At 46.0% G+C, this 16,852-nt stretch overlaps 1 protein-coding gene and 1 pseudogene across 2 annotated transcripts in view; one reads left to right on the forward strand and one right to left on the reverse strand.

Moving 5' to 3' along the window:
* LOC113427945 (DLA class II histocompatibility antigen, DR-1 beta chain-like) overlaps nt 1-16,852 on the reverse strand; it is a 318,237-nt pseudogene that overhangs the window by 177,053 nt on the left and 124,332 nt on the right. The window lies entirely within an intron of this gene.
* Nucleotides 6,460-16,852, forward strand: part of LOC113428218 (uncharacterized) — a 48,692-nt gene continuing 38,299 nt past the window's right edge. Inside the window, 5 exon segments of the mRNA XM_087953561.1 lie at nt 6,460-7,145; nt 7,319-7,454; nt 7,607-7,659; nt 8,307-8,433; nt 9,948-11,432. Coding sequence (XP_087809687.1) covers nt 6,465-7,145; nt 7,319-7,454; nt 7,607-7,659; nt 8,307-8,433; nt 9,948-11,432 — 2,482 coding nt within the window. The 5' untranslated portion in view covers nt 6,460-6,464.

The following is a 16,852-nucleotide window of genomic DNA, read 5'->3' on the forward strand; positions in this document are numbered from 1 at the left end:
GCGCGCCCCCTGGTGGACTTGAGGCAAAGGGCCAGGAGGGTAGAAAGGGTAGGAAAGAGCATGGGAAGGGGAAGGGAGAGGGCGGAGATGATGGGCTTGGGAGTAGGGGGGAAATCCCCTCTCCATGGCTCCCTGTCAGACAAAGGCTTTTGCGTCTGTGCTTCTTTGCCCTCTTTTATATGAACCCAAATGCCTTAAATAAGGTTTTCGTCTTTCTTTTGTGGCGTTTCTAGAGCAGTTTCCTTATTTCTTATCTATAAAGTGCAACTCCACCTCCGCCTTTTTCATTAGGTCCCTTCTGTATTTATTTAGAGGAGAGGATAGAAATCTTCTTTGTGGAAATCCCTGAGATATTGGAAGATGCCCCCATGTCTCCCCTCATCCTTTTCCTCAGACCAGACACACCCAGTTCTAGGAACCGTTTTTTTAAATATATTTTAGCCTCCATCTTTGTTGCTCTTCTCTGCCTCAAGATCTTATTTGTTTATTATACGAATGACAATGAAAAATAGAAATAGGACATTAAGGGAAGGAGAAAGAGGGGAAAATAAAGTCTGAGGAACAAGAGAAAAAAGGAGAAAAAAACAGATGTTTTCTTCTTTTTAGCCCAGTGCAAGATTAAAAAAAAAACATTCTAGCCTGACAATTCAATCTGACGGAAAAAAGCAAAGTCATTTTGGGTCTTTTTCTTTTGAACACTTTAAATGTGAAAATATCCCATTTAATGGCTGGAGAAGGAAAGTGCACAAAAGGTCCCAAACACCCAGTTGTGGCTGAGTGAGGGCGGGCTCCCGCCTGAGGGGATCTGTGCTCTGATTGGTTGTTGTGAGTGGAAAGAGGATGTTTCCCTCTCCCCCCCCCCCGCCTTTTTCTTCTCTGGGCTGTTTGAGATTTACCTCAGGATGTTACTGTCTTCTCTGCTGTGGCTGTTAAATACATTTATATTGATATAAAAGTACAAGTTTGTGTCCTTGTCTCCCACTTCCTTTGGGCAGCAGCTGCGCAATTCCCCCACATTAAATCTCTTCTGTTGCACCTGCCACACAGGTGAGAAGCCCTTCCGGTGCCCTGTCTGCAGTAAGAGCTTCTGCGACAAGTCGGGCTTGAACCTCCACCAGTTCATCCACTCCAAGGACAAGCCCCACAAGTGCCCAACCTGTGGCAAGACTTTCATCCGATGCTCGCAGCTGACCACCCACGAGGGAATCCACATGGGCGAAAGGCCCTTCTGCTGCCACTCCTGTGGCACCAGAGGAGGCATACGAAAGAGAAGCCCTTCTCTTGCACCAAGTGTGGCAAGACCTTCAGCCAGAAGAGGAACCTGGTGAGACACCAAAAGCTCCATGGAGGACCAATATCACCTCAATCCTTGCAGTGGACAAATAGGTTCCATAATGAGCAGCAGCCTAAGAGGCATCTGGCCGCTCACGGGGAGGAACGAGGACCCTTCATGTCCTGGAGTGTTGAGGTTGCATCCAACGGAGTCCCAGTCCTGCTTCCCTGCCAAGAATTCCCACATGCAGATCAGTCCGTCATAATTTCTCAGATCGAGTAACCAGATATTATTGTTCCATTAGTCTTTGCTACTACTTCTTTTTTAAAATATCTTGCCAGATTGAGCAGGGGTTGGGCAAGAAGACTTCCTATGTCCCTTCCAGCTCTATTCTTGTGGTGTCCAGACAGTTTAGAGTTAATGGGATTTGGGATAGTTAGGAATTGTAAGCTGTCCCCTTATGGGAATGCATCATGGTAAATGTAGTTAAGGTATCCTGGGAAATGTAGTCCATGTCATGTGGTCACATCTGTAATCCAGATTGGTCACTAAATTGACCCTTGGTGGGTCGGGGGAGATCTCCCTCACTCTTGCCAGAAGCCATTACCATGCTGCTGCTTCAATCATCATGGGGTTGAGACCTTATTATCTTCCTACACCACAATTCAGATATGCAAAGAATTGGACATTAAGAAGAACCTCATCATAAATGTGAGTTGACAGGATGCCAGATGGACCAATAAAAAAAGACTTTGTATGGATGCTTTGTGGAGTTTATCTATCTGCCTTTGTACAGTATTTGTACAGTATTTGTACAGGACAGGCAGAATAATTCTGATTGATTGATTGATCAGTTTGTGCCTTAATTCTGTGTTTACGGTCCTGGCACATTTAGCTGACAGCAGTGCTGAGCATGGTTCTGCTGGCAGCCCAGATGGAGACGTAAGAAGATTCATGATGCAGAGATCAAGAACTTTCCTATGCTTAAATTATTTCACACTCCATATCTGTATCTCTCAGGGTGGTGTACAACACTTACAATTGGTATCAATGCAATTATAAATGCTAGAAAGGTGAAAAATGCAGACTTTTTTTAAAATTGTGAAACAGCCTAAGGAAGACACAAAATCTTCTGAAAGGCATGTTGACAAGAGGTTATGCAATTAGGCACAACTCACTTAATGACTGTCTTGCTTAGCAATGGAAATTCTTCACCCAATCATGGCCGTAAGTTGAGGTTCACCTGTACTGTGCTACTGTCCTGCACAGAGATGTGACCTCCATTAGCACAGTACAGGTGGACCTCGACTTAACGGCCATGATTGGGTCCAGAATTTCCGTTGCTAAGTAGATCAATGAAGCCTCCAATTGAAGGGAAAGGAAACTGCAAAGCTGGGAGGTTGAAACCTTCCCGATAACCATCTCATTCTGCAGGGCTCACATGAACTCCCCAGGGAAATGCAAATGCAGAGAAAATATTTTGCTTCCCCAGAGCCATTTTCCATTTGTGAGCAAAACAGACCAGTGTCTCTCCTGCAATGTGACCTATGCAGATATTCCTTGAGACAGCACACTACATGGATCCTGACAAGGTGGTCTCCATGCAAGGGTTGGCATTCTGTCGAGCTTCTCATCTTGGGAGACTAGGTGCCAAACCCAGAGTCACCCCAAGGAAACAGGCCAGCAGTTTGGAGATGGGGTCAAGCTGGCCACACCCAGCCAGTCAGTCAGCCATGCCCTCCTGGTCTTCCTCTCTCCCAGGTCAATCACAGAAATTGAGTTTGACAGATGCTGCCATCCTCAGGTAGTGATTGGGTCGGGGAACTGCCAATCAGCATAGCGCGACGAGGCCCTGCCTTCCACATAGATATACCGGTGCCAGGCGTAGCTACAGTTAGAGGGTGTGGGGTGGCGAGGCAGGAAGGTTGGGTGGGGTGAAGGGGTAGGAATTAACGGATAAGGATTATTATTCTTAGTAGAGGGCATCCTTGTCAAATAACAAGATAAAGGCTAATTTGATGCCTGGCTCGGAGCGTAACTTGGCTATTCCCCACCTTCTACCTCTTTGGCCTGCTTCAAGCTGATAATTATACCTCATTTTAGCAACTTTAAAGTTACCGCATATTGAATAGAATAGAATAGAATAGAATAGAATAGAATAGAATAGAATAGAATAGAATAGAATAGCTTTATTGGCCAAGTGTGATTGGACACACAAAGAATTTGTCTTGGTATTCTCAGTATACATAAAGAAAAGGTACATTCGATAAGAATCAAGAATCATAACGTACAACACTTAATGATAGTCATAGGGTACAATCAACAATCAAATCATACTAGGAAACAGTCAATATAAATTGTACGGATACAAGCAACAAAGTTACAGTCCTACAATCACAAGTGGGAGGGGATGGGTGATAAGGAGTGATGAGAAGATTAAAAGTAACAGTAGTGTACACTTTGTAAATAGTTGAACAGTGTTGAGGGAATTATTTGTTTAGCAGAGTGATGGCTTTTGGGGGAAAATCTGTTCTTGCGTCTAGTTGTTCTGGTGTGCAGTGCTCTATAGCGTGGTTTTGAGGGAAGGAGTTGAAACAGTTTATGTCCAAGATGTGAGGGGTCTGTAAATATTTTCTTTTTGACCCTTGTAGTATACAGGTCCTCAATTGAAGGCAGGTGGGTAGTAATTGTTTTTTCTGCAGTCCTAATTATCCTCTGAAGTCTGTGTCTGTCCTGTTGGGTTGCAGAACCAAACCAGACAGTTATAGAGGTGCAGATGATAAGACTCAATAATTCCTCTGTAGAATTGTATCAGCAGCTCCTTGGGCAGTTTGAGCTTTCTGAGTTGGCGCAGAAAGAACATTCTTTGTTGTGCTTTTTTGATGATGTTTTTGATGTTAGGTGTCCATTTTAGGTCATGTGATATAGTAGAATCTAGAAATTTGAAGGTCTCTACTGTTGATAATGTGTTGTCTAGTATTGTAAGAGGTGGTAGTATGGGAGGGTTTCTTCTAAAGTCTACCACCATTTCTACGGTTTTGTGTGTGTTCAGTTCCAGATTGTTCCGGTTACACCACGAGGCAAGTTATATAACCTCTTGTCTGTATGCAGATTCATCGTTGTCTCGAATGAGACCAATCACTGTTGTGTCATCAGCAAACTTCAGTATTTTAACAGATGGATCGTTTGAGATGCAGTCATTGGTATATAGGGAGAAGAGAAATGGAGATAGCACACAGCCTTGGGGGGGGGCCTGTGCTGATTGTACAGGTATCAGATGTGATTCTGCCTAGCTTCACCTGCTGCCTCCTGTCTGTTAGGAAGCTTATGATCCACTTACAAGTGTGTTCAGGTACCGCTAGTTGGTTTAATTTACTTAGAAGAGTGTCTGGAATGATGGTATTGAATGCTGAACTGAAGAGGATCCTTGCGTAGGTATTGGAGATTCAAGGTGTTGTAGGATGTAATGCAGAGCCAAGTTAACAGCATCATCTGTCGATCTATTTGCTGGGATTTAACAGCGGATCCATGATGGTTTTCAGGTGGGACAGCACAAGCCTTTCAAAGATTTTCATAACTACAGATGTTAGAGCAACTGGTCTGTAGTCATTCAGTTCCTTGATGGAGGGCTTCTTTGGCACTGGGATGATGGTAGAACATTTGAAGCAGGAAGGAACATAGCACATCTCTAGCGATCTATTGAAGATTCGGGTGAAGATGTACTATAATGCCATATCTGACCTCTAGTCTATAAGGTTACCTGCTTTTTGTTTTTAACCTCAGGTTACCTCAGCATAGAATAGAATGAGAGATTACCTCAGGCGGTGATTTGAGAAGGGGAGGCAGGATAATACTAAATTCTTTCCTAAGGTAAAATTGGCCAGAAAATTGACCTAGGCGCCCAGAAGTGCGGAAGAAGAAACAGGCGGGAAGGGATCGGACTCCCCGTGAGGAGAATCGCCCGAACCGAGTCGGGATGAGGGACAAACCACGGGGGGTGGGAGGAAGGCCTTTTATTTTAGATTTTAATCGGTTTCTCGGGCTGGGCAGATGAAAGCAGGCCGTTTGGGTCGCTATTTCGACCGCCGAGAGGTGTAGAAGGTCCCTGCGTCGCCTTCATTACGGGAAGGGCGGCGCCGGGAAGCAGCACCGCAGGAGGCTTTTATTCGCGTGTCGGCGCTCTCAGAAGACTCGGGAGGCGGAGCGAGAGGCCCTCGGGAGGCTGACGGGGGAAGTCTCAGAAAGCTGCTGTTGGGGAGGCGGGGCGGAAGCCAAAAGGCAGCGCGCGGGATTGGCGGAGGGGCGGGGGGCTCAGGGTTGTTCCGCCCCGCCCCATCGCTAAGTAGGGTCGCCGTGCGCGCTCCCGCGGCAGGAGCGGTTTTGGGGGCGCGCGCAGCAGCGGCGATGGCGGCTCCGGCGGAGGTTTTCCCGGAGCGGCTGGCCGAGGTGGAGGCTCTGCTGGCGGAGCGGGTGTCGGAGCCGGTGCGGGCGCGTTGGCGCTGGGAGGTCAACCTGGGCCAGCCGAACCTGCATCGGTTCCGGGCGCAGCTGAGCGAGGCCCGCCGAGGCAGGGACGCCCTGCTGGCCCGGGACGCGGCGCTCTCGGAGGCGGAGCAGCAGCGGCTCCAGGGTTTCCTGAGGCTGGAGATGGCGCTGCTCCGCTGGTTCCAGGCGCGCGGCGAGCGCGAGGCGGCCCGGCGGGCCCGGCGGAAAAGCCCGGCGGCGTTACGGGTGGAGTGGCCGCGCCTGCCGCGGGCGGCGGGGATCTGCGGCGCCGCCGGCCCTGGCCAAGGAGGAGGAGGAGGCGCCGAGCGAGGACAAAGAGTCGCCGGTGCCGGCCGAGCCAGCAGCCGCACCCACCACTTCAGTGGAGAAGGTGGCGGCTCTGCGGGAGGCGCTCCTGGGCGTGGTGGCGGAGCTGGAGGCGGCCGAGGGCCGGGGACGGCCGGTGCGCGCCGCGCGGAAGCTGGAAGTGGCCCTGGCGGCGTTCCTGGACGACCAGCTCTGGGAGAGCCTGCGGGAGTTGGGCCGGGCTGTGCGGAAGGAAGGGCGCGCCCGGGCTCGGCAGCTGCTGGCCCTGCGGGAGGCGCTGGAGGAAGAAGGCTGGGCCGAGAGCGCCGAAGCGCTGCGGAGGGAGCTGGAGGGCCTGCACACCGGCCTGCGGGAGGCGTCGCTGGAAGCGCTGCAGCCGATGCTGGAAAAGGCCGAGGCACTGCTGCGGAAGACGGACTGCTGGGAGGTGGCCTGCCTGGAGAAGGGCTTGTGGGCAGGCCCTCTGGAGGAGGCTGAGACGGCCCAGAGAGAAGCTGAAGCCTTTCGCCGGACCCTCAGGCAGGTGCCCCTGGGGCAGGGGGAGGCGGCCCTGCAAAGAGCTGCCCAGGAGGCGCCTGTGAAGGAGGCGCATGTCCTGTGGGAGAAAGCGGCGGCCCTGGAGACGCAGGCGCTGGCCTTCTGGTCAGACACACTGACGCAGGCGGAGGAGCTGCTGGCCCAGGTGGACTCCCTGAGGAGCGCCCTGCAGAACTCCTCCCTGAAGGAAGCCCTCTGGGAGAAGGTGGAGGAGCTGCGGGACGCCTTGCGGGAAACCACCAGGGAGAAGGTTGGCCTCTTGCCCTTGGATATTTGGGGCAAGAGCCCACGGGAGATGTGCAGCCGCCTCTATCAGCTCTGCCAGGATTGGCTGCAGCCAGAGAAGAAGACCAAGGCACAGATGCTGGACCTGGTGATCCTGGAGCAGCTGCTGGCTGTGCTTCCTGCAGAGATGGCCAGCTGGGTGCGAGAGTGTGGAGCGGAGACCAGCGCCCAGGCGGTGGCCTTGGCCGAAGGCTTCCTGTTGAGCCAGGCAGAGAAGCAGCAGCTGGAAGAGCTGAAGGTGAGAGAACACCCTCTCTGAAGCTCTGCATTAATCGAGAATATCTTTGAATTGAGCATTTTCTCCATTTTCCCACCAGAATACGTATTTGGGGCACTTGCTCCATTGTTCCATCTGCATCAGCAAATTTGAGAGGTTTTATCTAAACCTTCATTTCTCTTTTCCATCTCCAGGTACGTCAGATGCAGCAGCCCTTTCTGGAAGCCATCCTGAGGCATCCTAAAGGGAGCAAGGATCTGTCAGATGCCTCTCAAGAGCTGCCTTTCAGGGGGATCCCCCAAGAAGATCCAGGTTGGAACACCTCAGGAGGTAAAGGGAGACTTTCAAAGGAACCTGACATTCTCAAGAAATGTCTCAATGCTCTGATATAGTCTTGAGTTCTTCACGTAATATTTGAAATTCTGCTTTAGCTCAATGAAAGTCCCATGCAGGAAATCAAATTATGCCTTTGCTGTTTCTAGGATCGTCACCTTTTCCTGGTGGAACTGAAAGAATGGCTGAACCTCCAGTTCAGGTAGGAGAGAAACATTTAGGGGATCACTTGGGGTCCCCTTTCCCCCTGGGACTCAACAGCATTACTGCTCTTTAAGCAGCCTGAAATGGAATGTGGCAGAACTAATTAGGAGATCCCTTTCAAGTCATGCTTGCTCTTATCAACTGGCACAGGGACCCAAGAGTGGTATCCAACCCTGGGGGTGGTTGGTGGCTGAAGGATGTTCCCTCCCTCTTTTTAACTCTTTGATCTTGTCTTTTTTGTATGGATTGCATAGTTTCTTATCTGTAAGCTGTCCAGAGTCACTTTAATAGTAAATATTTATAATTTGGATTAATAAATCATACCAGACAAACAATCAGAAAACTATCCAGGAGCCGTCAAGAGGAAACCATCCCCCTCCACCATCCAACACTGGCCGGGCAAGCTACTGTATAAAAACAGAGAGAAAACCTCACTCACTTGTGTTGATGATGTTGTCTAGTCAAGTAATGAAATGACTGCTAGCAAACGGCTCGGCTCAGCACTGAGCTACATATATTCTTTTCTCTTAGACAATAATCCATACCCAATCTTTGCTTGGGGAATTTGTTGAACAAAGGGTATGAGATGCAAAGCCTTGCTGGACGACTAATGGAGAAAAGTTTTTTCCCCCCTTCATATTCCAGGGTCTTGTATCTTTTGAGGAGGTGGCTGTGTGTTTCTCCAAGGAAGAGTGGACTCAGCTGAATCCCCACCAAAAAGCCCTCCATGGGGAAGTCATGAGGGAGAACCTGAGGAATGTGGCCTCCCTAGGTAAGGGCACAGGCAGGTACAAAAGGCATTTTGTGGAACCAGCTCTCTGGCCTAAAGCCAACCACACCTTATATCTGGGAGAAGGAGAAGACCCATTCTACAAAAATTCTCCTCTGCCGGTTCCAAGGCACCTTTCACTGAAGCACAGACAGTGCTGGAGGCAGAGATGGGCCTGTAAAGGGGAGGGGCTACAGCCTCCCTTTATTGACTAATTAAAACTGATCCTTGTGATTGGACAGAGCAAACTGGACACAGCAAATTATATGCCTAGTGAAGTCAGGTGTAACTATGTGGTTATGGGGCTGGACATAGTTTTTTAATAGATTAAAGAGATACTTTTTCCCTAGGGAGTTACTATCATCTGCTGTGCAGAGCTCTTGTGATGACCCAGGGTGGTACACAAAACAAACACAGTCACAGAAAACCGGTGAAGCCCCTTTTATTCCTTCAGTTTGCTTCCGAATATCTTGGATGGAAGGCAAAAACACTCCCACACAAACAGTTACACAAAGAAGGAAAAAAGCAACACAAACCAGGCAAGATAAGAGCTGGAGGATGTCCACAGATAACACGCACTGGGAAAGATGCCAAACTCGGAGAGAAACTAAACTAGGAATATTTACATGCTTCGTTTGCAGCGTTCACCAGTACGCAGGTCCAAACTCTTATGCAGTTGTCACAGCTGCAGCCCATGAAGAGGATCAAGGCCCAATCCTCCTGAGTAGACCACGTCTCTCCCTCATCCTCTCCTCCCTGCGTGCCCTAGCATGGATAGGGGCTGGGGCTGGGTCCTCCTCTGACTGCTCAGCCGGCCTCTGCCCTTCCCCAGCCTCCTCTACAACCACTTCCACTCCCTGTCAGCTGTTCCTCCTCTCCCTCAGAGTCAGTCTCCACCAGGGGCATGACAGCTCTACTTGCTTCTCAGGATCTTTTCTTGACTGATAAAAACTTTCCTTGGCCTTCTTGGTGTTTTATGGCTGAGTTGAGAGTTTTAGTTTTCCTGGGAAAGTGTTTTTTGTAATGAAAGTAAAACCCAGTTTGACACCACATAGTGAGTAGCGCTTTGTTTGCCCTGGAAACATATATTGAGTGAGGACTTCAATTTTTCTTTCCATCTGAAACAAGAACTTGGTGGTAAGAAGAGAATGTGTGGGAAAAAATATCTAATGCAGAATAAAGAGAAAATCATCGATAGCAAGAGACAAATATACTAACCCAACGTGCAGTATTGCTTTAGATAAATGGCTTTTAAAATTGTTTCTACCACCCATGAAATATATATTTCCATCCCATGCAAATTTATACCAATAAAATTGATAGCAACCTGCATCAGGTCTCTAAATTTGATAAGCTTTAAGTCAGATTGTTTTACTTAGGTCAGAATAGCCTATAAAAATATTACTGAAGTTTTTGGGATTTGCAGGATTGGGATTCTCAATCTTGTCACATGTTTTGGGTGATTTTTTTCCCATTCTGTGAGTTTTAAACACATACTTTTTTCTTTCTCTCTGAAGATACTGTTGGGCAAGAGAACATGTGCTGTAGGCAAATACTAGAAGCTCTCAGACGCAAAGAAGGAAGAGACCAAACGGAACTAAAAAGTTACGAGAGAAACCAATCAAAGGATGGAAGCAGAAAGTTTTCTGCTCTTCAGTGCGATGAAATTCAACACAGAGCAGCCCTGCACCTTTCCAAAGGAAAAAGGACAAAGTGTTTTGGGAAAAGTGTGAAAACATTCAGAGAAAAATCAGATTTAAATGAACATGATCGAACCCACACTAAAGAAGAAGAGGATCAGAACAGGGAAGATGAAAAAAGTTACAGCTGGACCTTCGTTCTTTCATTGCGTGATAGAATCAACATGGGAGAGAAACCCTACAAATGCAGAGAGTGCGGGAAGAACTTCAGGAGCAGCAGCCAGGTTACTTCCCACAGGAGGATCCATACAGGGGAGAAGCCCTATAAGTGCCTGGAGTGTGGGAAGAGTTTCAGCTGGAGCAATGACCTGACTTGCCATAAAAAGATCCACACAGTGGAAAAACTTTATAAGTGTTCCGAGTGTGGGAGGAGCTTTAGGAGGAACAGTCAGCTTTCTTACCATAAAAGACTCCATGCGGGAGAAAAACCGTACAAATGCATGGAGTGTGGAAAGAACTTTCTGTGGAGCTATCAGCTTACTTCCCACAAAATGATCCACACAGGAGAGAAACCCTATAAATGCTCGGAGTGTGGGAAGAGCTTCAGGAGGAGCAGCGAACTGACTTCACACAGAAGGATCCACACCGGGGAGAGGCCTTATAAATGCGTGGAGTGTGGGAGAGGTTTCAGAGGAAGCAGTGAGCTGACCTCCCACAGCAGGGTCCACACAGGAGAAAAACCTTATAAATGCATAGAATGTGGGAGGACCTTCAGGAGAAACAGCCAGCTTGCTTACCATAAAAGACTCCACTCGGGAGAGAAACTGTACAAGTGTATGGAGTGTGGGAAGAACTTCTTCTGGAGCTATCAGCTTGCTTCCCATAAAACTATCCACACGGGAGAGAAGCCATACAAATGCATAGAGTGTGGGAAGAGCTTCAGAGGTAGCCGTGAGCTTTCTTCCCATAAAAGGATCCATGCATTAGAAGAATTACACAAATGCTTGGAATGTGGAAAGGCCTTCAGGAGCAGCACTGAACTCACATCCCATAGGAAAATCCACCCGAGGGAGAGACCATACATATGTACGGAGTGCGGAAAAAGCTTCTCTTGGAGTTCTCAGCTTATTTCCCACAAAAGGATTCACTCCGGTGAGAATCCATATCAATGTGTAGAGTGTGGGGAAAGTTTCGGGGAAAGTAGTGAACTTACTTCCCATAAAACAATCCACTTGGGCGAGAGACTGTATAAATGTATGAAATGTGGAAAGAGCTTCAGAAGGAACAGCCAGCTTACCTGCCATAAGAGAATCCACACAGGGGAAAAGCCATTTAAGTGTGCAGAGTGCGGGAAAAGCTTCCGTCAAAGCAGCCACCTCATTTCCCATAAAACCATCCATACAGGAGAGAAACCCTACCAATGCACGGAATGTGGGAATACCTTCAAGAGGAGCAATGAACTCACTTCCCATAAAAGGATCCACATGGGGGAAGCAGCCATATGAATGAATGGACGTCTGGCAAGAGCAGCACCCTTGCTTCACATAAAATATTCAGACAGGAGAAAAACCCTTATAAATGTGTGGACTTCAGGGAGAATTTCAGTGAAGCAGGCAGCTTACTTCCCATGCAAATATCCACTCTGGTGGGACTCCCTAGACTAGACGTATCTGGTTCTTTTTATGCATACCTTGTCTTCTTGGTGTGAACTAAAAAAAATATCTGAGTCATGAATCCTGGCTGCCTTAAGCCTGATTTTTGCCAAAACCTGAAACCTACACCCACAAGAGAGAATGAATTTGCTGGGGGAAGATTTCTAACAATAGGGGTAGGCAGGTTATATTAGATTAAATGGTTTTCAATGGGATTTTGCCATGTTAATGTGTCAACACACTGTTGCACACCCCTCCAAAAAAATACAGTGGTTTAGTTTATGCTTTGTGTTTATGATGTTCACAGTCTCAGATGTTTTGACACCATTGCTAAGCAAGGCAGTTTTTAAATGTGCCCAATTTTACATTTTTTTTGCCACGGTTGTTAAGCAAGTCACTGCAGTTACTGAGTGAAATGTGGTTTTTAAGTGAATCCGGCTTCCCCCATTGACTGTGCTTGTTGGAAGCTGGCGAACTGATGACCCCAGTATAGTCTAGCTCCGTGATGGCGAACCTATGGCACGCGTGCCACAGGTGACACGCAGAGCCATTTATGCCAGCACGCAAGCTGCTGGCAAACTTACCTCACTGCACATGCGCATTCATCACATCTGATTTTTGGCCAGTTTAAGGCCTTTTTCGGACTCCCAGAGGTTTGAGGAAGGCTTCTGCAGGCTTTTCAGGACGAAAACTAGGCCCATTTCATCACTTCCTGTTTTTCCGGAAATACTGGAAGTGACTAAACGGGCCTAGTTTTCTGCCTGAAAAGAATTTATTTGCTCTGCTGGGCAAAGCTATTGTTTGTTCTTTTTCAACTTTCTCTGCCTGTCCCCAAAACCTCATTATAGAGGAGGGAGGAAGAGTAAGCCAGAACATATTGGAAAAAGAGTAGCAGAAATCTTGCCAGATATTACCATTGGGTAACAAGTGAGGCTCTGAATGCTTAGAGATACAGTCCTGATGAGGCCTGAGACCAATCGGAGCCCAAGGGTTTCCCGAAAGCAGCCTAGAGTTTCAATGAATGGAAGATGCCGAAAGCCCACTAACAGAAAGAAAAGAATGTATTGCTACCTGCACCTTGTCTTCTCTCCCACAGTGGATCCTGCCTTTCAGTATCTTTCAGTGAACCTTAACAGATAACAGATAATCAGAGTTGGAAGGGACCTTGTAGGTCACCTAGTCCAACCCCCCGCCAAAGCGGGAGACCCTACACCATTTCTGACAAATGGCAGTCCAATCTCTTCTTGAAAGTCTCAAGTGATGGTGCTCCTACAATTTCCGAGGGCAACTTCTGTTCCATTGGTTGACTGTTCTCACTGTCAGCAAGTTTCTCCTTATTTCCAGGTTAAATCTCTCCTTGTTCAGTTTCCATCCATTATTCCTTGTCTGGCCTTTGGGTGCTTCAGAAAATAGCTTGACCTCTTCCTCCCTGTGGCAGCCCCTCAAATATTGGAAGACTGCTATCATGTCTCCCCTGGTCCTTCTCTTTACTAGACTAGCCAAGCCCAGTTCCTGCAACCATTCGTTGTATGTTTTAGCCTCCAGTCCCCTAATCCTGGTTGCTCTTCTCTGTACTCTTTCTAGAGTCTCAACATCTTTTTTATAATGTGAACAAAACTGGATGCAGTACTCTAGGTGTGGTCTTACTAAGGCTTTATATTGGTATTAGTACTTCCCTTCATCTTGATTGTATCTCTCTGTTAATACAACTTAGAATTGCATTAGCTTTTTTGGCTGCTGCTGCACACTGCTGGCTCATATTTAGCTGGTTGTCCACTAAGACTCCAAGATCCCTGTCACAGTTACTGCTATTGAGCCTGGTATCACCCAGTCTATATGTGTACTTCTGGTTTTTCTTGCCTAAGTGTAGGACTTTACTTTTCTCTACATTGAATTTCATTTGTTAGATATGGCTCAGTGTTCTAGTCTGTCAAGATCCATCTGGATCTTGAGCCTATCTTCTTGGGTGTTAGCTATTCCTGCCAGCTTAGTATCATCTGCAAATTTGGTAAGTTCCCCTTCTATTCCCTCATCTAAGTCGTTAATGAAGATATTGAAGAGTCCTGGGCCTAAGAAGGAACCTTGTGGCATCCCACTGCTTCCTTCCCTCCATGTAGACTTAGACCCATTAAGGACTACTCGTTGAGTATGGTTTGCCAGCCAGTTGTGAGTCCATCTAGTGGTGGTGCTATCTTCCACTTTTTTCTAGCTTACTAAGAAGTAGGTTGTGGTCTACTTTGTCGAATGCCTTGCTGAAATCTAAATACAGTATATTATGTCCACAGTATTTTGCTGGTCTACTAATTTAGTCACTGTGTTGAAGAATGAAATGAGATTGGTTTGGCATGATCTGTTTTTAACAAACCCATGCTGACTGCTAGTTATTACTTTACTTGTTTCTAGAACAAGTTGTTTCCAGAACAACTAGACACAAGAACAGTTTTTTCCCGAAAGCCATCACTCTGCTAAACAAATAATTCCCTCAACACTGTTCAACTATTTACAAAGTGTACACTACTTTTACTGTTAATCTTCTCATCACTCCTTATCACCCATCCCCTCCCATTTGTGATTGTAGGACTGAAACTTTGTTGCTTGTATCCTTACGATTTATATTGACTGTTTCTTAGTATCATTAAGTGTTGTACATTATGATTCTTGATTCTTAACGAATGTACCTTTTCTATATGTATACTGAGAGTATTTACACCAAGACAAATTCCTTGTGTGTCCAATCACACTTGGCCAATAAAGTATTCTATTCTGTTCTGTTCTATTCTATTCTATTCTAGATGTTGGCAGGTCTGTTTTTTTATTATCTTTTCCAGTATCTTCCTGGGTATTGATGTTAGGCTGATTGGTCTATAGTTTCCTGGGTCTGTTTTTTTTCCTTTTTTGAAAATGGGAACCACATCAGCTCTTTTCCAGTCCTCTGGTAGTTCCCTGGTGCTCCAGGATTTTTGAAAGATATGGTGCAGTGGTTCTGAGATGACCTCTGCCAGCTCCTTTAAAACTTTGGGATGTAATCCATCAGGCCCCGGTAATTTGTTTTCATCAAGATCAGACAGGTGTTATCTTATTATTTTTTTGCTTGTTTTAACTTTTATTTCTGGTCTGTCTTTTACAGTTATGTTTTTGGTGGGTTGAGCTATAGTTTCTTTTTGTGTGAAGACTGATGCAAAGAATGAGTTAAGCAGTTCTGCTTTCTCTCTGTTGCCTGTTACTTCCTTGAAATCTTCTCTCTTTAGTGGACCGACTGTTTCCTTGATTTTTTTTCTTGTTATTTATATATTGGAAGAAACCTTTTTTATTTTCTTTGACTTTTGTTGCAAGTCTTTGTTCGTTCTGAGCCTTTGCTATCCTGACTTCGTCTTTGCAGATTCTGGCTATCTGCTGATATTCTGCCTTAGTTGTATGTCCTTCTTTCCATTTTTTGTACTTGTCCTTTTTTTTCTTTCAATTTGCCAGAGAGATCTTTGTGCAGCCATGCTGGTTTCTTCTTGGATTTCTTGTTTTTCTTTCTCAGTGGTATTGTGCTGGTCTGGGCTTCTATGATCATACTTTTTAGAGTTCCCCAAGATTCTTGAGTTGTTTTCCCATTTAGGATTTTCATCCATGGAATCTTTCCCAAGTTCTCTCCGAGTTTGTTGAAATCAGCTCTTTTAAAATCCAAGACTCTGGTGTCATTTGTTCTGTTGCTTGTGTTTGTGTTACATTGAATTCTAGTATGACATGATCACTCTCACCCAAGGTTCCTGCAGTTTCAACTCCCTCTATCACTTCTTCTGTTTGTAAGAATTAAGTCCAGTATGGCTGTCCCTCTAGTTTCACCCTCTACCTTTTGGACAACAAAGTTGTCAGCTAGGTTGGTTAGGAACTTATTTGATTTCTCACTTGGTACAGAATTAGTTTTCCAATTGATATCAGGATAATTGAAGTCTCCCATTGTTGTGTGTTTCCTGCATATGTTTGTTAGTTGACTGGCAAAAAGGACATCTATTTTTTTCTGCTTGATTGGGTGGCCTATAACATGCACCTATGGCCATGTCATTCTTTTTTTCTTTTATATTGACCCATATGCATTCTAGGAGGTTTTCATCTTTGGTTTCATGCATTTCTGTAGCAATATAGTGGTCCTTTACATACAGTGCAACTCCACCTCCTCTTTTATGGGGTCTGGTTTTTTGTTTTTTTTAATAGTTTGTATCCTTCTACCAGTATGTTCCAGTCATGGGTTTCATCCCATCAAATTTCTGTTATTCCAACTATATCATATTTACCTTCATGTATTTGTAGTTTGAGTTCACCTTCTTTTCTCTGTGCCCGGCATAAATATTTTGTAGCCTTTCAATTTCCCGGTGTTACTTTAATAGGGCAGGAATAATTGCGCAAGACATACATTATATTTTTTTTTCTTATAAATGAAGTAAATGAAAAGTAAACGAACGTTGGGAGGAGTTACATTGGGGTGCTGTGGATGAAGCCTATGATGGGTTAATGAGAACTGGCAAAAAGGATGAGGAACCAGAAAGACTATTAAACTTCAATAGTCTTGCTCAGATTTCAGGGGTGGCTGGTCTGTCCCGGCTCTAAAATCAGGAGGAAACCTTGATCTGTACCATCCAGTGACTATGTCACCCAAGACCATGAGAAGAGGGACACTGTATTGCAGGAGGAACGAATGACTGACCTTTTGTAGCAGGTGTTTGACCCAAACCTGGTTCCAAGAGAGTAAACACAAGACAAAGGTACCAGCACAACCTTTTACTGTTTCACTTACGAATCCTGTTTCTTCACAGATAAAAGGCTGCTTCCAATTAATTAGCTGGGCATGGCTAGACTAGTGAAGAGAAGGACCGGAGGAGACATGATAGCATCTTCCAATATTTGAGGAGCTGCCAAAGAGAGAAAGGGGTCAAGCTATTTTCTAAAGCACCCGAAGGCCAGACAAGGAATAATGGATGAAAACTGAACAAGGAGAGATTCAACCTGGAAATAAGGAGAAACTTTCTGACAGTGAGAACAATCAACCCATGGAACAGAAGTTGCCCTCGGAAGTTGTGGGAGCGCCATCACCTGAGACTTTCAAGAAGAGATTGGACTGCCATTTGTCAGAAATGGTGTAGGGTC

Source organism: Notechis scutatus, chromosome 2 (genome assembly GCF_049901735.1).
Source record: "Notechis scutatus isolate UNSWTSFEM ecotype Mainland chromosome 2, rNotScu1.2, whole genome shotgun sequence".
In the NCBI taxonomy this organism is placed as follows: domain Eukaryota; kingdom Metazoa; phylum Chordata; class Lepidosauria; order Squamata; family Elapidae; genus Notechis; species Notechis scutatus.